At 39.1% G+C, this 20833-nt stretch overlaps 1 protein-coding gene across 1 annotated transcript in view; it reads left to right on the top strand.

Moving 5' to 3' along the window:
• The window catches only part of ADAMTS2 (ADAM metallopeptidase with thrombospondin type 1 motif 2), a 118220-nt gene that overhangs the window by 73958 nt on the left and 23429 nt on the right, over window positions 1-20833 (top strand). The window contains exons 9-14 of the mRNA XM_089517643.1: window positions 3431-3576; window positions 4731-4906; window positions 5426-5559; window positions 7481-7604; window positions 8971-9051; window positions 19346-19509. Of these exons, the coding sequence (XP_089373769.1) occupies window positions 3431-3576; window positions 4731-4906; window positions 5426-5559; window positions 7481-7604; window positions 8971-9051; window positions 19346-19509 (825 nt within the window). The remainder of the gene's footprint in view (window positions 1-3430; window positions 3577-4730; window positions 4907-5425; window positions 5560-7480; window positions 7605-8970; window positions 9052-19345; window positions 19510-20833) is intronic.

Below are 20833 nucleotides of genomic sequence, written 5' to 3' on the forward strand. Positions count from 1 at the left end.
CCAATTCTGTCATCCAAGTCGTTGATAAAGATGTTGAATAGCACTGGGCCCAGGACAGAACCCTGTGGGACCCCACTGATCACTTCTCTCCAGGATGAAAAGGATCCATTGTTGAGCACCCTTTGGGTTCAGCCAGTCAACCGGTTACAAATCCATGTAACAGTTACGTTGTCTAGCCCACATTTCACTAGCTTGTTTGCAAGAATGTCACGGAGAACTTTGTCAAAGGCCTTACTGAAATCAAGATATACTATATCCACAGCATTCCCTTCATCTACCTAGATGGTAATTTTATCAAAGAAAGAGATCAGATTTGTCTGGCATGACCTGTTTCTCTGAAACCCATGTTGACTTTTTTTGATTATGGAATTGCCCTCTAAATGTTCACGGACTCTGTTTAATGATCTGCTCTAGAATCTTTCCTGGTACTGATGTCAGACTAAGTGGACGATAATTGTTGGGATCCCCTTTTTTCCCTTTTTGAAGATGGGGAAAACGTTTGCCCTCCTCCAGTCTGCTGGGATGTCTCCTGTTCTCCAGGAGTTCTCAAAGATTATTGCCAATGGTTCCAATATTACATTTGCCAGTTCTTTTAATACTCTTGGATGTAGTTCATCTGGTCCTGGAGACTTATATTCATTTAGGTTAACCAGGTATTCCTGTACTAGCTCCAACAGGCCTGCCTGGAAGAAGACAAGCCCTCCCTTCATCCACCATCTTGAGGGAGAGAAAGGCAGGCTAGCTTCAAGAAGCCAAGTCCTCCCTGCCTTGGTCCAGGCCTCGGAGGTAGAGAAGACTGTGGGACCTCATCCCCTTTCCCACCACCACTCCCTTCTCCTTTTGTGTCGTGTCTTTGTAGATTGTAAGCCTGAGGACAGGGAACCATCTGATTAAAAAGATTGTATGTACAGCACTTTGTAAATTTACAGCGCTTTATAAATAATAATAATAATAATAATAATAATAATAATAATAAATAATAATGATGTCTCTTTACTTATTCTGTGCTGAAATCCCCCTATTCTGTCCTCTGCTCCATTATCCTCAGCAGTGTCCTTTGAACTGACAACAAGGCACTGGGTGCCTAAAAAGCAGAAAAAAATTATTTAAATGTGTTCCAGGTAAGGAAGGTAAATGGTGGCCCTCATCAGACAGCAATCTGTCCTGGCTCTGAGAGGTCTGGGAGAAGCAGCAGTGGTGGGACCTGACAGTGGACCACAACAACATCAGTGTAGACAACTGCTGAAGATAAAACAGGTGCTCTGGGGCAGGGCAGAACAGATGGGGAATCCATTTGGACTTTCCACTGAAGTATAGATGGGCCTGACAATTACCCTACACTTTTCAAAGTCTAACATACACATGGAACAAGCATACATGTGTTTGACTCCATGCTCATCAATTCTTTCCAACATTATGTTCAATGAGAACCACTCTGTTGAACCTGGAGGTGAGACAAGGGTAGGGTAGGGTAGGGTAGGGTAGGGTAGGGTAGGGTTGGCACATTCTGCCTGTACGACGAGAGGCTGCACATTGGGAGCCTTATCTGAAATATTGCTCAGAACACACAGATCCCCTGTTCAAAAACTGGAATCTGAATAGCTTGGATTAGCTACCACTTGAATTGTCAGTAAATTCCATTCTGTATAAGTCACTGTGAGAAAACATTATTATTTTTGCATAGAGATTATTAAAATGAAGAATTTTCTATAAAAACAATTTTAATTTTGAAGATGAGCTACATTTAGCTGAAACCCTCATAATAAAAAATACACTGTAACTATCTTTTTGCACAAATTCCCAGAAGTGTCAAAATAATTATAGCCTGTAATATACTCTGAATGTACACAGGGCTATAAAAATAAGAAATATGAATAGTTCCATGCTGCTTATTAAAAGCTCATATTAGCTATACACTTTTCTCTTGTACTGTGGTAGGCAGGCTTTTTTCATCCTCAAATGTATAGTTACATCATTCAAAAATCAGGTGCATTATAGATAGATAACTGAGCATAGCTGGGTAACAGGTCCGAATATCAGCTGTTAAGACACTGGAATTTACCATTGAATTAACTATAAATCCAAATGTTACAGCTTTAGCTAGAAGAAAATGGCATAATATTGAGTAAAAAAAAGACCCCTGTTATCATAACTGTATTGTTTGATCTGCCTCACTTCAAGTACATTGGTGCCAAGTTGGGCTAAGTCTCTCTACCAGCCTGCAACATTTCTCTGTCACCTGTAGTGTCTGCTCATCTATCTAAAGATATTCTGTTATAGTGAAGCAAGGCTGGATTTTTCCTCATGACTTTTGCTTAAGCTCATAGTATTTTATACATACAAAAGTGTGTGTGCTTTGATTAGGACATGGATGTGATGAGGTTAGGGAAGGCCACTACTCCCATTCCTTTCCATGCAATGGACAAGACTAAGGGTGCATCTACACTGTAGAAATAAAACAGTTTGACACCACTTTAAGTGCTGTAACTCTATCCTATGGAATTCTGGGATTTGTAGTTTTACAGATCCTTAGCCTTCTCTGCCAAAGAGTGATGGTGCCTCACAAAAGTACAACTCTCAGGATTCTGTAGGATGGAGCATTGCAGTTAAAGTGGTATCAAACCACATTATTTCTACAATGTAGATGCTTCCTATGAGATAAATCTCATTCAATCCATCCTAGTATTTTTCAGTACATGCTGTTAAGGTGACCATCAGAATATGCTAATGAGAATCCTGCAATGTCCTTTAGACAGGTAGAGAAAATTAATCATTAGACCAAGATGATTAAGTTTTCCCTCCCTGTGTAGCATTAAATTGACAGAAAATGTTGTTGCAGTTCCACATTTCTAGCATTGCAGTAATTTAAAACTTCAGCATTTAGCATTTAGTAATACAGTTTAGTAGTCATCTAAATTAAAAGGAGCAGGCAAAGTTATGAAAGGAATGTGAACACAGCAAATAGAAGAGTTCCAAGCATAAACGATTTTCAGTATCTCACTCTCTGCAATGCTAGAAATGCGGGAACTGAGGGGAAATGCCATTGGGTGGTGCGAATAATTTTTTTAGGGACAGTGCCCTCATCCTCTCTCCATAGCTATATCCTGAGATTCTCCCTTCCAAGGACAGAAGGGTTCAATCTGTCTGCAGAAAGCATTTGGTAAAACTGATAATCTGATCCAGACAGTTGGGGGCCCTGTCTGAATTTAGGCAGTGACTCTGGAAGCTACAGCAGAAAGGGGAGCTCACTGAAAAGCACGTCCCTCTTGAGGTTGGTGGGAGTACTCCAAGCAGAATTCGCTTCTGGGGACATTCTCAACAGTGAGAAAAAAATGATTAATTCCATTTATTTCCAAAAGTTAAGGCAAAATATACACAATATAACTAATTATTTAACAAATATGCATACATATATATTTTTCTCTTTTAGCATTGTTTTAAAGGTCACTGTATCTGGTTAACTCCAGATATCTTGAAGCAAGATGGAAACTGGGGAGCATGGAGTAAATTTGGATCCTGTTCACGGACCTGTGGAACAGGAGTGAAATATAGGACCCGGCAGTGTGATAATCCACAGTAAGTTAAAGCTAAACCAATTTTTCCCATGAAAACTAGTGCATGTGTGTTAATGAAATTTCATGGGCTTACTGTATCAGCATGCTAGCAATTCGATTGCCCCCGATTGTCCTGCCCCATATTATTCAATGGCAGCATGTGCACATGGATGCATTATTATTGACACCCATTGAATAATATGGGGCACAACCACCTGTGTTTTTTCCCATCTGTGGTGCATGGGGGGACTAAACCTCTGCATATGGAAAAGGTCCACTGTACATAAATCTCATTGATTTCAGAGTCAACATATGCTCAAATTCACACATGTATATTTGTTGCATGAGCTGATCTTCATTAATGTTATTTGAAGGAAGCAATCTACACATGTGATATAACACACAAAGTAGATCTCTCATGCTCATGTTGCAGAATTATAATGGAATATTTCAGAAATTCTTAATAAAGTGATAAAGCCGGAAACAACCCACTTCCATACTGCCAAGAGCCACTGTAATTCAGACACTGGGACAAGGGCTGTAAGTGCAGTTTTGTCACACAACTAATGGGTGGGCATAATGTGGCCAGGTGTCACTTGTCCTACATGCCTAAAATCAGGCATGTCTTACATGCATAAAATAGGTTGAAGAAGCAAAAAGTGGGAACATAATGGACTGTTTAAAAGAAAAAAGAAAAAAGGCGTGGGATTGCGCAGTGGGGGGACAGCCATTTGAGATTACAAGGAGTGAAAGTGGCCTCTGGGCTCCTGCAAGGTGCCTGCTCTTGCAACCAACCCAGTTTGTGGTTGGTTGGGTTGTTAAAAGATTCAGCTATCACCTGCTGGCAAATATTTCAGTTATTTCACATAATTATACTTAGCATTTAATTGTTAAGTATCCAGGCAACAGGATGATGATGATGATGATGATGATGATGATGATGATGATGATAGGTTGGTTGGACTAGGGCTGCTTGAAGATGATGATAGATTAATAAACTGTGGCTTTTCTAAGGCCACCTATCCTACATCCAGTGGACTTCTAAGTATACTGTTTTCTGTTTTTGTTATAGTAAAGCCAGTGAAAGAATTAATGCTGTTTTACTTAAGTGAATACAGTATTTACTTATTATTATTATTATTATTATTATTATTATTATTATTTCCTTATTCCTAGCCCAGCTAATGGAGGCCGCACATGCTTTGGCCCAAGCTATGAATTCCAGCTCTGCAGCACACAAGATTGTCCTAAAGACTATGAAGATTTCAGAGAGGAGCAGTGCAGGCAGTGGGATCCTTATTTTGAATATCAGAACACAAAACACCACTGGCTTCCATATGAGCATATTGATGGTGGGCATATATCTGCATCCTTATTTAGTGCTATGGAGAACTGAGGGCCAGTGTACCACATTTAGAAGACTGATATTTCCAAAGCTGAGAGGATATTAGAACAGATGCCTTTTAGTGAAGACACTTGCAAACAGAGAATGATGTATTTCATTTACTCAAACATTTTAAGCACTCATATGGAATTTGTCTATAAATATTAATCTTTGATAGAAAATTTGTTTTAGTAGGTGGATACATTGACGAGGTAACAGATAAATATCTCTTCCTGCCCCCCCCCTTCTCTTTCTAGTTTTGGTGTTGTCCACTTTTACAGAGTTATAGAATTTCATGAAAACCCCTCCACATAGAATTCAGTTCTCACTTGAGGAGCTGCTTAGAACTCTTGAACCACTATAAAACAAGAACACAATTTAATCATCCTACCATGAGACTTTAATGGAACTTCAGTTTACAAAGTGAATTAAAAAAATAAGAACCATACCTTGAAGAGATAAATCACAGGATTGTTTTCTCTTGCAGTTAAAGAGAGATGCCACCTGTACTGTGAGTCCAAGGAAACTAGCGACGTTGTGTATATGAAGCGGCTTGTACATGACGGAACCCGGTGTTCGTATAAAGATTCTCATAGTATCTGTGTGCGAGGGGAGTGCTTGGTAGGTGGTAGCAATTTCAAGGATTGATTTTCTATCTTTTTTTTTGTTTGACATTTATGCAAATGAATATAAGCAATATATTGTATTGTGTATCGGATGTTTTTATACTGTAAGCCGTTCTGATTGCCTTATGACAGAAGAATGGGATATTAATAAAAGTTTTATTATTTTTATTTTTACCATTATAATGCCATATTTTCTCCATGACTAACCTAAATTTACAGTGCTATATAAATAAAGTATAATAATAATAATACATGTAAGTAACTTTGTAAACCAACACTTTTTATGATGTTTGCTGTTACTATAGGAGTAATGGGGGAAAATACTTAGCCTTAGCCTAAGTGAAACTGAGAAAGCTCTCTAAGATTACATCCACACTGCAGAAATTATCCAGTTTGACACCACTTTAACTGCCATGGCTCAGTGCTATGGAGTTCTGAAATTCGCTGTTTTGGGAGACATTTAGCCTTCTTTGCCAGAGAGCTCTGGTGCCACAACAAACTACAAATTCCAGGCTTGAATAACATTGAATGGTGTCAAACTGGATTATTTCTGTACTGCAGATGTAGGCCTAGTGACATCTTTATGTAGCCAAAATGGTTACATAAGAGGAAGTTATTAACAGCCTTAGGAGAACTTCCATGTTTGTGATACAAGAATTATGTAGAAAAAAGAATACACATGGGCCAGACCTCCCAAAACATCCCAATGAGAACTGAGCATGTGCTCAGTGGTCACAGCTTGCTGAGTGATTGCAGGCATGTGAGAGAGTAAAATCATGTGTGTGTGGTGAAAAGGAACAGCAGAAATGTAATATTTTGTTGTCTTTTCCACTTGTTGAAGTTAGTACCTGAGTAAAGACAGTTTGTATGTACCTACATTTATTTCTACTTGGGAAAACATGTGGTATGCACAAACATGTATATCTTGGAGGAATGCACATACCCACACTTTCAGTCCTTGCTTCTTCCAGTCTTCATATTTTAAAACTTGCTATGTAGGATTTCTGGTGCAAGTTGAAATGTCCTATACAAATGGTGGACATAGAGATGGGTTGTTTGTTAGTGCTTCTTCCTGAGTGAATGCTACTGTGTGAGAGCCACTGTGGTACATGACATTCCTGTTCCATTCCAGGAAGAAGTAAAGATCTTGTAGGTCACATGGAAGGTGAGCATGTAGTCCTAGATCCTGGGAGCTTTAATATAGATTGATATGAAATTCATTATCCAACTTTTTCAATTTGCTTTAGTAGAACATCACTGCTGAGATGCATTTTTCATTAATCTCATAGTGCTAAGATAAAGTCAAATAGGCCACTCAATTACCTGATTATAGCTATTGGCTGGGCCCAAAAAAGAAATAACACAGGTAACTTAAATGTGACCTTGTTTACACAACTACAACGACATTGTTATTTCATGAGATTAAATTATGCTGAAGTAAGTAGTATCTAGCATTCTGCTTTTAAGTTTCGTCATTCTCATGGGACTGAGATTCATTGCCATGCTATATAACTTGAAGCTGGATTAATCAGTGTATCATTTTTTCATGTTGACAGAGAAGGAAAGCTTTGCTCTTGTCCTGAATGTTATTTAATCAGTAGTGTTGCCCATGGGTCAAAGATGAGTGTGAATTGAATTAAATACCTGCATAAGCTCACACCCTGAATAATAATATGTTATTGAAGTACTGTTATAATGAATTAATATAAGGGTTTAGTGAAAGAAACAGTTAGAAATTAGTTTATGCCAAAAGAGGTCAATATTAGCACCCCGTGTGTATATCAATTTTACCTTTTGTTAAGGGACTTTTTCTTGCTGTTCCTAAATATCTTGTTTTGAATAACTTAATATGACAAAAATTCAAATACAAATGCAGGCCTTCACAAGGAAATAATAATGGTGTTTGGTCTTTACAGAAAGTTGGTTGTGATAAGGTAATAGGATCCACAAAGCAAGAAGACAAGTGTGGTGTGTGTGGTGGAGACAACACCCACTGCAAGGTGATAAAAGGAACATTCTCCAGAGCACCAAAGAAGCAAGGTCATTCCATTTTGAATGTCATCTCTCTTTCCCAGAAAACTGTGTCAGAAGATTGAAAAATGACTTTTCAAACATTGTTTTGGTAACCCCTGTAGCATGCTATATCAGATATTCCTTTTATGTAGTGGGGGACAGCACTGGTGCTTTCTTTAACAGGTTTCAAATTAAAGGGCTTTAAGACTAGTGTAGGATGGAGTCTGGAAACTGCTTAGCAATTGGCAACAGCATGTTAATGTTAGATTGCTGGAGGTGAATTTAATTGGTTATTGTTAAAAGGTTAAAGAGGAAATTAAAATTGGATTAATTGCATCACTCGTTAATTAAACTAGTTAATTGTTAAATCATTAAATTAAATTAAATTAAAATCATTTAAAATTACTAAAAATGGCAAACTCCCCAAATTATCCCCTCCAAAGTAACAAATTAAACCAACATGAAACATTATTCATGTCTTTAAAAAGAGGATGCTAATGATATCTGACAATTTAAATGATGAAAATTAAATGCACTGTTGGAGATTTTAAGGAATTCAAGCTAACAATTTAATTTTAACAAGCCAGGTTAAGCAAGCTCTAGTCTGTAGGAAATAGCAATTTACAATAGTGTGAAAGTTTCATCTTCACTGCAGAAAAATATTATTATTCAACCTCTTTGACATGAAGGCCAAGATAAAATTGCAATATTTCCTTCACTTTAGAAAACCAGGAAACTTCCAATGGAATACAATGTTCTATGAAATACAATGGGGCTGGGGGAGAGATTGCAAAATAAGGAGGGGTTTTGCTCAAGAACCAGTGTTTCATCCAGAAATGAATATTTCTCAAAAAGTCCTGACATGCAAGGAGTCAACTGAAATGTAAAAAAAACCACTCATAGTCTTGTGTACGAGGATGAAATAAGCAAAAATTTATATCCTATTTGCAAACATAACGTAAGATAGAACCACAGCAGTCAGCTAATTCCAGGGAAGAGAAACAGTAGGATACAAATAAGGAAAATCATTAGATCTCTTCTCATAGTGATACTCTTTCAACTTTAAATTAATTCTTCCAATTCACATATCTGGAGTGGAAGCCAACCTGATATTAGAGGACATGATTTTCTACTGTGCTTCTTTTTCATTTAACAGTATGCCATAACTCTTTCCATTCTCTGGGTTCTGTAAATTCCCAGTCTGGTGTCATAATTTTAAAAAGGCCCCGAGTGATGAGTGATGCAAATCAAATCAGTACTTTTAATCGTTTACTTGAAATATGTCTAACACATCTGTTGACATGGTTTATGGGTGGGTGGGAAGGGGGGCTAAAATTGACATTTACCTTTGCTTATAATAGTAAGTCATACTGGGTTTAATGCTGCTCTACAGGTTACATTAAGATGTTTGAAATCCCGGCTGGTGCAAGACACTTGCTTATACAAGAGTCCGATGCCACTGTTCATAACCTTGGTGAGTATTACGTGGCTGAATTCTTGATTTTATTGGAACCCATCCTCATAGGGAAATAACCCCAGCCCTTTGATCTTTGAGGTGACTTTTTCTGCACTTTATTGACCTGCCCTAGATTTATGTAATAGCATTATGATATTTGCAGTTTTGGATTTTATTTCTTTTCTCATTGTCCCCCAAATTTAATTTGTCTTTTTCAAAACAGCTTCACACTGGGCTGTCATTTTGCTCAGGTTGTTCCCCAGACCCCCAAGCCTTTTTTGCTTGGTCACTGTACTTAGAACAAGAGGCTACTGTTAGAACAAAATATGGAGAAACAGAATGGTTCCCAGTTGGCAAAGATATCAGGCAAGGCTGCAGGCTATCATCCTATTTGTTCAACTTGTATGCAGAAAATATCATAAGAAGAGCAGGTTTAGACTCAGAAGAAGGAGAAGTGAAGAAAGAAGGAAGGAACATCAGCAATCTAAGATATTCAGATGATACTAGTGAAAAACATCAAAGACTTGGAACAGTTACTATGGAGGATCAAAGAAGAAAGTGCAAAGGCAGGCTTAATACTGAACATAAAGAAAACAAAAATAATGACCGCAGAGGAACTACATAAATTCAACCTAGACAATGAGGAAATGGAAATAGTTAAATAGTTACTATACCCTGGATCAGACATTAACCAGACTGGAGACTGAAGTCAAGAAATAAGAAAATTAGCACTGGAAAGAGTAACTATACAAGAACTAGACAAAATCCTAAAGATATCCAGCTGAGCACTAAATTTAGAATCATCCAAGTCGTTGTATTTTGTATTACCACGAATGGATGGGAGAGCTGGACACTGGCATACAGTAACTGTCACCAAGAGGGTTCCAGCTATAACCTACCCTACATTGCACTGTAATATCAAAGTTTGGGGGTTGTTGTTGTGTTTTACTAAATTAGTGAACTCCTCCCACCAAAAAAAATTGTAAACTGTTTAATAATAATAATAATAATAATAATAATAATAATAATATTTATTTATATTCCGCTTAATCACTCGGAATCCAAGAGGATTACAACAATAAAAGAGAATACAGTTAAAATTCTAAAACCCCTATTCCCCCCCCCCCCCAGTATAAAAACATAGTAATACTAAAAAGAGATTAAACCAGACAGATATTAAAACAGTAGTATAAAATCACAGTTAAAATCAATGGAAGATTTGTAGAAAAAAAGAAATGTATAGTGGGGACCAGACAGGGTGGAAAAAGGGATGGAGAAAAGGGGAGAGAAGTGGAAGGGGGAGGCAGGAAAATAGAGGTGGACCCAGTCTGGAAAGGCCTGCTGGAAGAGATCCGTCTTAATAGCCTTCTTAAAGGTTTCCAAGGTGGTAATCTGACGGATCTCATCTGGCAGGTCATTCCAAAGTCTAGGAGCAACTGCTGAAAAGGAGCGCTGGGTCACTGCCAAAAGTCTAGTCCTCTTTGGTTGAAGCAGATTCTTCCCAGCGGAACGAAGAGTGCGGGGAGGATGATATTGGAGCAGACGTTCCCTCAAGAAGTCAGGACCCAAGCCATGTAGGGCGTTAAAGGTTAAAACCAACACTTTATATCTTGCCCAGAAACTAACAGGCAGGCAGTGAAGGAATTTTAAAACTGGTGTAATGTGGGCAAATCTAGATGTGCCAGTAACCAGCCTGGCTGCCATATTCTGTACCAGTTGAAGTTTCCGAACTTGACACAGAGGTAGCCCCATGTAGAGTGCATTACAAAAGTCGAGCCGAGAGGTTACCAGTGAATGTACTACTGTTTCAAGGTCTTCCTGCTCCAGGAAGGGGCGCAGTTGGTGTATCAGCCGAGGCTGAAAGCAAGTGCTCCTGACCGTCGCATCCACCTGAGCCGTCAGATGGAGAGACAAGTCTAGGAGCACCCCCAAACTCCGGAGAGAGTCCTTCAGGGGAAGTGTGACCCCATCCAGAACTGGATGACATAACTCCATTCCCGGATTGAGAGTCCCTATTACTAGTACCTCCGTCTTACTGGATTCAACTTGAGTTTGTTTTCCCTCATCCAGTCCATTATCTATTCAAGACAGGCATTCAGAGGAGAGATGCCTTCCTTAGACACTGCATCAGTCTGAGACATAGAGAAATATATTTGGGTGTCATCAGTGTATTGATAACACCCCGCTCCATATCTCTGTATGTAAGTTTACATTGCTCTGTATGTAAGTTTACATAATTGGCCTGTTTTCATGTATAGCTCTGTATGTAATTTCTTTTATGTTAGATGCTAACAATGGAGTTTATCGCATGCATTTTCCAGCCCGATCCTTGCACTGGATGGGATCGGGCTGGAACGGGGAGAAAAGGGTTTACTGCACACAAAATTGCTGCTGCGCTGCTGTCTGACCATGATCCATCCCCAAGCAATGCTCTGGTGGTCAGTTTTGGTATACAGTAGCTTTCCATCGTACCAAAATCGGCCACCAGAACACTGCTTGGGGGTGGATTGTGGTCAGATGGCAGCGCAGCAGCAATTTTGTGTGCATTAAAACCTGTTTCCCTTGTTCCAGCCTGATCCTGTCCAGTGCATGGATCGGGCTGGAAAATGCACACAATAAACTCCAATGACGATTGTGTACAGTGTTTTTCTATTTGTGGCAGAACATTAATTCCCTATTCAGCTGGTTCACTGATTGTATTTTTTGCATACATTCCCAGCTTCTAGCATCTTGGTCCATTCTGTTTCAGATTCCAAGCCATCCATAACGAGGATGTTCAATCAATCGAAAAGCTTAAAAAAGTAATTGAAATCCTCTCCTTACAATTCAGTGGATCAATAACAGACAGTGGCTTGTAGACTGTTATTAATTAGAACTGGATTCACATCACATGGGCAGATAGCTATACTATGCATCACCTAGGTTTTGCTTCAGTAAATGCTTCTATTCAGTGTAGCCTCATGGGATTAATTGCATTCCTTGCAAAGACTTATTCTTTATGTCAGGCAAACTGTTTCTGAAGCAACATGAGCAAGTTATAAACCTTCAGTTTTGTAAGTCTGATAAATGTATTGATGCTGACAACATTTCACAACCGAGTCTCACTTACAGGAAAGGGTGTCATTTTCCAAAGCAAAAGCAAAGGGAAGCATCAAATGCATGGAACTGTCATGTTTTAATTTAAATTTAGAGACAGAGATGAAAGAGACCTTAATTTTTTTAATGTAGAAGTCAGCTAGAAATTCAGTAGTACAAAGGTCAGCAGTAAAGACTGTAACAGATGTTACATTTGAAATACAGAAGAGAGAGAGAGGATGAGATGGTAGAATCCTTGAGTTCAAAGGGGCCTCATTTAATTCAATCACCTGTGCAGAGGAAAGATTTGTTGTACTTAACATCTCTGCCAGATGATTTGGCAAAGAAGATGCCCTTAGGTAATAAATAAATAAATAAATAAAATTTTTATTTATACCCCGCCCTTCCAAACGATCAGGGCGGCTCACAAGTGCACCAAAGTGCAAACATCAACAAAGTTAAAAACAGCCAAAAGCATAAACATAAAAACAATCCTTAAAAACAATAAAATAAAAAGCCCCCTGGCCCCACCTCACGGCCACGAGAGAGGTGGGAGGCCCATAGGATATTTTAGTCGGGGAATGCCTGATTAAATAGGAAGGTTTTGAGACCCTTCCTAAATTGGGCCAGGGTGGTAGATGAGCGGAGCTCCGTGGGCAGCGTATTCCAAAGGGCTGGGGCAGCTGTGGAAAAAGATCTTCTGGCAGTAACAGCCAACCTGGCCCCATTCACTAGCTTCTCTTTTAAGATTATAAAACTTTTTACTCTTATCTAATGGAGCAATAACATAACAGCCCAGGCTCACACTCTTGCAACCTATGTGCTGTATGTTAGCTATGTGAGATAGCTGGTGGTCTGCAAGGAACTAATTTTTGTTTCCATCTAGAACAGCTAAACCAGATTTTGTAGGATACCTGAGACCCATTCATAGTACACAATTATAGCACTATGAGCACACCTTAACTGCAATGGCTGCAGCATATGAAACCCTGGGGTTTATAGTTAGGTCAAAGACACCTGAGGAGCTCCCTGGCGGAGAAGTCTAAGTATCCCTCCCTGAATTGCAAATCCCATAATTCCTTAGGATGGGACCATGGGTGTTTTGATATTGTGCAATTATAACATTATATTTCTGTTTAATTGTCATGGCAACCTATTTTGAAATCCTGGGGTGAACCATTAGAGATCTTTTGCTGAGGCTTCTAAACCCCACTCCTTAAACTGCAGACCCCAGGATTCCCATAATGGGACCACAGCAGTTCAAGTGGAATCAAAGTGTTATACAGCCATCCCTCCATATTGCTGCATGGATTTCATCCTTCATGGATTTGATTGATATGTTCTCTCTAGGAATCTATGGAGCCAGTGTGGTGTAGTGGTTTGAGTGTTGGGCTATGATTTTGGAGGCCAGGGTTCAAATCCCTGCTTGGCCAGGGTAACCACTAGCATGACCTTAGGCAAGTCACATAACAACCCAAAGGGAGGCACTGAACTAACTTTACCAAGAAAAGCCTGTGATTGCCTTGTCTTATGGTTACCATAACTTGGAAACAACATGAAGGCACAAAGTAACAAGAAATGTTTAGCTCCTCCAGCATGACTATATGGTCAACATCCAATAGAAGTCATGCTGGAGGACATAGAGAAACCTCTATTCTAGTTATTTGTAGGTCCTCCAGCACAATTCTGTGGTCAATTTCTGATAGATATTGACCACAGATTTTCACTGGAGAACCTAGAGATTCCTAGAAAGGTGTTCTCTCAGCTAAAAAGAATTGTGTTTTTTTATTTGCAGTTTTTTTTACTTTCACAGGGGTCCTGTAGGCCTATCTCCAGTGAATGTGATGGGCCCACTATATTTGTGTAGTGTGAAGAGGCCTCAAGACAGTTAAAGTGAAAGCATAGCACTATAACTGTGTAGTGTGCAAGGTCCCCTAATGTTGGATACCATTCCACTGACAGAACTGCTTCAAAATATGTCCTGACTGCTATCAGGCAGTTCAGAAATTGTGGGGAATGGCAAGAGGGACAATGTCCTGTTAACTTAAGATGTGACGGACCCTACTTTCATAGGGCCCTTTCAGTTAGGTCATTCCATCTGTTCCACAGGTAACCACAGATCAACAGGATTGCCAACACTGGTGATGGGAAAATTCCCTAGAGCATTCACTAATCCTGAATCCATTAGTGGGTGGTTTTAATCAGTCCTCTATCCCGTCACAGTTCTAGAAAATGTAAACTCTTAATAATAGTGACAACAGAGTATTTTCAAACACTCCACATTCCAACAGATCACCTTCCTTATGGCTCCAAAAACCAGTGGTCTCAGCCTGCTCTGTAATGCCAGCTATTAATAGAAACAAACTTAAGGAGGCCATGGGATCGTGAAGTATTCTTAATGAAGGTCTCAGCATGAATATTAAAATGCCCAAATACACACTGCAGTCCTGTATGGCTCAGTGTAGTTTACAAGTTCTCCATGCAGACATAAGCTAGGCTGAATCATCTATCATCCCCTCCAGACTTATTTATTTATTGGATCTATACCCCCACTTTTCTTCTGGGATGGGATTTAAGAGTTATCGTACAGCCTGTGAAGCCACCCCCTTACATGACCATTCCCTGCCTTATAGGGAACAGGCAAGATTGAGAAGTGCCTGGTTGTCTCCCCATAGCTAGATGCAAAATGAGTACAGCAGTGCTGAAACCACTGGAGGACCCTAGCAAATCTCAGTGGATGACCAAGGACATACATACCAGTGCCTACAGGGACATAGCCAGACACTTCTTCAATCCTGACTTCTCCATGCAAGAGAGGGTGCTAAGAGGAGGGAGGGAAGGAGGAAACAGGGACCTCTCTAGCACTCAAAAAAGGACACATACAGCCATAATGTAAACTTATATCTGCATATTCCACTAACAAGATGTTTCCAAAATCAGTCAGGAAAAAATCAATTCCCCACTACACTCAGGTAGGAAGACAGCAGAAAAGTTCAGTTTGTGGAGGATATTTACCACTGCAATTTCTCCTCCACACCCATCAGATCTCACCTACTGCTGCTGCATGCAAAAGCCAGATGAAGATGACCCCTCCTTTCCCTCAACCAGCACTCACATATTTCAGCTGGGTCATCCAGGATCTGTGTCTGCTAGTAGCTTCAGTGTTAGTGCAGCAGTGAATTCAAATTTTAAAGATGCTAGGCAAGATGAGTGGGCTCTTCAGATTGCTTCATTCACCTAAAACCTGAGTGGATTTACAGACCCACTGGCATGGAAGCCATTAGCAATCACGGTCCAGAATCAAATCCTGGACCAGTTTGTTCTTCCCAGTCACTAACCTGGTGTTAAGCAGCAGCATTTTTGTACCCAATGAGTTTCTTCTAGCGTTGTCCAGAATCTTTTGTTTCAATTATAAGTTAGGAAGGATCTCTGCACCTTTCTCTGCCATTGTTCTATATCACCTCTTTGGCCATACTCTGTCCTACACAATATGACTGAAATAGCTTCAACCCTTCTTTCCTGAATTCCAGTGAAAGACATGTACAGTCTAATAAGGTGAGATTGGTAACAACACAGCAACGGGCATTTTCAGCTGTAGCGCCCTCCTTATGGAATGCCTTCCCTGAAGATATCCGCCACAGTGGAACGGTGGAAGCCTTCAAGAAGGCTTTAAAGGCTTATCTCTTTCAACAAGCCTACCCTCCCAATTCCATCTAAGATTCTACCTCCCCTATTGTTTCTGGAGTTTGGTTTTTAATAGATTGCTATGTTTTTAACAGTTTTTTTATCCAATGCTTTTACTGTCGCTTGAATTTAATTCTATTTTAATATGTACTTTATGATGTAGACTCTTTTTTACTGTTTTTACTGTTTGATTAACAACATGTACACCGCTTTGATCATTGGAAAAGCGGTTTATAAATAAACATTTATTATTATTATTATTATTATTATTATTATTATTATTATTATTAGACCTAGACAGCTCCTCCATCACCATGTAACACTACAGCCAAGAACATTTACTGCCATACAATGAACTGGCTGAGGCAGAAAAGGAGGTGTCAGCCACAACAGACTCCTCATTCCAGCTCAGACCAAGCCCTACAGCCATGTAGCCATCCCCTTTTTGTTTGTACAGTATCAGGAGGTTAAGCAGGAATTCCTCCCTGCAACATGAGGGCCTTCCTCTCACCTGGCCCCAGATAAAAGATAAGCTCTTGCCCTCCTTCTAAACTGAAGATGTGGCCAGTAGTTGTGTGTTCATTTTTATCCTCAGAATTAAGAGTGCCTTTTTGTGACAGCATAGTTTGCTGATTCAGTTAAAGGTTTTATTCAGCATAAGCCCAACACCTCCTTAGTGGTGCTGTTATTTAGTCCCTGGTTTGAACCACATGTCCTCAGAGGCATTCTTATGTTATTATTCCATGCAAGAAGAAAACAGATTCCAAGACAATGATTCACAGAGATGGGAGTCGATGACATATAATGCAGTAGGCAGGGAAATGCTAGAACAAATACGGGTTCTTGATCTGGAAACATAATGCATCACCAAAATCTTGGAAAGACCCTTTTGCAGAAACCACATTTCCAAGAATCCCCTAGCCCAAATGGCCAGTGGCTCCTTGAAGATGTAGTACAGAAAAGTGTCTTTCCCAAGCTCTGGTTCCAAATTTAATTAGGATTTTCTCAGATGTCTCATGCAAGGCACACTTAAGTTGATTAAAAAGCAAGTCAGCAGATTGTGGGGTTTTTATCCATAAGAACAAAATTCACAAAGACAGTCAAATAATGCACCAGATACATCAGTTTAATCCGTCTCTTTACCCTTTCTGTGGATTTTTAAAATGCAAACCAATTTTACAGAAATGCAGCTCCTTCATTAGATAACACCAGCTGATGCCCTGATTCCAGGACTGAAATGCGGAATCAAATGAATGTTATAACAAAAATTCAGAACTAGTCTTTTATCACTTCTTAGATAAAATAGATGACTTCATGAAGGGCTACCTTCCAAGCAAGAGGGCCATGAAAGGGTAGGAGAGGCAGATGTGTTTGCTGCCTAATGAAAAAGAAAACCTACTGAATCTGCAAAGCCAACATTTCTCCCCATACCATACTATATTTTCCCCCCCACCCCCACACATACACACACATTCCCAGACAGAAATACTCAGTGCTTGCATGCTGAACATGCTGGATGGTAATGGAAGACTATTTGCAAGGATCTACATTAAAAGGAAAATAAACCATTGTAGCAAGTCCATCTGAGCTAAAGGAGTCAAGTTTAGGATGCTACAGCTCACTAAATGTTTGGGAGACAGAAAAGGAGGAAGGGAGGAAGTAAAATTGCATTGATTGTATCAGTTATATAAAGAGAAATGAGACTGCATGCCATAGTGGTTTGAGTGTTGGACTGGGACTCTGGAGAATAGGATACAAAACCCAGCTCAGACATGGGAAACAGATGGTTGACTTTGGGCAAAGCTGAATAAACTTTATTTTCTAAATAAGTCTTGCCAAGAAAACCCTACTAGAGGACTGATAAATCAGAATCAACCTGAAGGCACCTACTATGTTAAGAGATATGAGAGAGGTTAAAGAGGGGGAAATCTAGCTCTTAACTATCTGTTTCCACCACTATTGCCCTTATAGAGTTATAGCATGTGTGTTGCCCTCCAGTTCCATCAAAGCAGCAGCAGCAACAGCACCTCCTGGACACTAAATAGACAACTATTGTTCATTTTCTGCTACAGAGGTGGGAAACTACAAGATCAAGGAGCTGCACATGAATCTCACTGGACCACTGAGGGCCACGTGCCCTGTGCCTCCCATCTCTGGTTTTTAGTTTTATTTTTAAAATACCCTTTTAAAAAAACCAGAATGCAGTTTGGCCACACTTATGGCTCCTCTGGACTGTTTTGGACCCAGGAACCCTTTTTTCAAGTTACTTGCCACTTTTTAGAAAAACCTCCCCTATGCCTGAATCAACCCACATGGGCCTAAATCAAGCCATGTTCATATTTCTCCTCCACAAATCCTAGAAAGGATGGGGTGTATTTCAACTATTCTTTTTTAAAATAAAAAATTGGGCACCACAAAAATGGCCCATGTGACCCTCACCCTGCATTTTTCCCACCCCTGGTTTACTGTCTTTTCCTTGTCCTTACTATCTTTCCAAGATGACACCATCTACAGATTAAATGATGGCCAAAGTTCTTCCATCATACTGGAAGTTTCACTATGACCTGAATGTGCTCCGTTGCTCAGCCTGGCGAATACACCACATTCATTTTGGAAGCCAGAGATTCCATACTACTTCTCCTTTTCAGGATTTTAGGGCCTAAATCCCATAGTTGGCCTCAACTAGAAAAGACTAGTTGAATTAACAAAATTTACATAATTTAACATAAAAGATCTTGTAGCACTTTTGCTAAATGCTGCACTATTAGAAATAGTAAAGTCATGGAAAACATTAGAGAAACTTTTGACAAAAGTTGATAGATAGAATGCAGTCTATAGCATTATCAGTAAAGCTGACATACTTATAAAATGAGATTAGCAAGAGAAAAAATTAAAGAAGATAAATCTGAAGAAAATGGGAAAGCCTTTATTACTTGTGTTGTATAAATTCTGAATTTAATCCACAATCAGATCAAATTCTCTATTGGAAAAATGTATTCTGAATGTTAAGAATAATACATAACCCATTTGTTAATACTGTGAAGGTATGTTAGATATATAGTGATAGACAGTGACATGTAATTGGCTCATTAACTAAGACTGAAAGGTGTGAGGAAGAGAAGAGGGGGAAAGGGGTCTGAAGGTTGTGACACTTATATAAGTTAATACATTATATTTTAACAACTAAAAAGCATAATGGGGGGTGGAATAAAACAGTTAACATCAAGTTTCCTTTGATTCAATCATCTGCACAAGTTGGAGTCATGCCAAAATAGCAAGTAAATTTAGTTCTACGTCCCAGACCTCTGTTTTGATTTGTTTGGTCAACTTTTATGTTTAAACAGGATCTGTGTTTTTAAAAGAAGACATGTAAATAATCTGAACAGAACAGATAAAATAAATAGCACCATTGTCAGGAACTATCTAACCATTTTTCTTAACAGAAAACCAAAAGTGAGAGGAACAAAAAGAAAGAAAGAAAGAAAAGAAAAGAAAAGAAAAGAAAAGAAAAGAAATTGCCTGAGGATTTAATATTTATCATTATTTTTTCTAGCTATCAAAAACAGAGAAACAGGAAAATTTATTTTAAATGAAGACAACTATGTGCCAGACTCCAAAGTGTTTGTCAACATGGGTGTGGAGTGGGAGTATCGGAATGATGATGATAGAGAAATGGTGCAAACTATGGGCCCTTTACGTAACGGAATCATCGTTCTGGTGAGTTGTGTGGAAATGAGAATGTCTAGGTTACTCTGAGTCATGTATTCAGTAATTTGTCAGTTGCATCTGCTAAGACATCTGTTTTAGGGATCAAGGGTGTATTAAATTGTCTCTCCCTAATGTTTCATAGTGCCAATTTTGTTTGTAAGAGCTTCAGAGGATGGCTTGGAAAAGTTGTTTTTTTGGATTGAAGCACCCCGAATCCCCCAGCCACCATGACACCAGTTATGTATATGTGCATCACTCAAATAGCATCCAAGTAAAGAATATGAAAATATATCATCCATATATTAAAAAATAAAATGAAGTATCCTATAATGACAAAGCAGCAGTACTAGCAGGGGCTGTTCTATACTGTTGAGCACCAAATACTAAAAATAAAGTTTATGAATGAGGTGAAATTAGTTCTTGGTGAATTTGGCTACTTGAAGAGAGGTAGCTACATTCACTCGTATCAGAGAGGAGTTCAAAAACATAAAATACATCCGATAGTCCAGGAAATTTCAATAAAGGGGGTTCCATGAACACTCTGCAGGTATTGAGGTAACAGGAATAATACCCGAGAACATACATGAGGCTTATTGGTTCCACCTCTCTAGGGTGAAAGGTGCAATTGCAATCACAGTAGGGGATTTTTGCTATCTCACTTCTGGAACTGCTGAGGCAAGAACATTTAAGCAGGTCAGGGAAAGCTCTAAGGTACTTCTGAAAAGAGAATGCATAAAAATGGTTTTCTCGCTTATACAGTGCAGTGCCCTATTAGTATAAACTGTTTATTTATTTATATTTTAGTTAGTTTCTATTTTACCTTTCTCCCAATATGGAAGCCAAAATGGCTTACAATATAAGCTAGAAAAGCTAAAACAGTACATAATACAAAAGTTTTTTAAAAAAACCCAACCAGTTTAATTAAAACCTTCAAACAGTTCAAAACACGTTCAACAAATATTAACTTTTTTAAAAAAAATACAGAATATCATTGAATATCCTTCTGGCCTGATCAGTTTAAGGCTGGAGGCCTCTTTAAATAATAAGATATTTGCCTGTCAGAGAATAGAGAGGAAACCAACTGAATCTCTGGAGCAGGGTGGGGAGGTTTCCACAGTGCAAGAGCTGTCATTGAGAAGGCTCTTTCCCATATCCTCATAATGAGAGTGAGTGGGGTGGAGAGAAAGACCTGCAGATGATCCTAAGACTTGAGTAGACCTCATAGGTGGAGAGATGGACTTTCAGATAGTATCTGAACTGTACAAATCATTTCCAACTTATGACAGTCCTAAGGTGAACCTATCATGGGGTATTCTTGGCAAGGTTTGTTCAG

Source organism: Sceloporus occidentalis, unplaced genomic scaffold, assembly GCF_023333645.1.
Source record: "Sceloporus occidentalis isolate IW3139 unplaced genomic scaffold, rSceOcc1.0.p SCAF_1, whole genome shotgun sequence".
Lineage (NCBI taxonomy): Eukaryota > Metazoa > Chordata > Lepidosauria > Squamata > Phrynosomatidae > Sceloporus > Sceloporus occidentalis.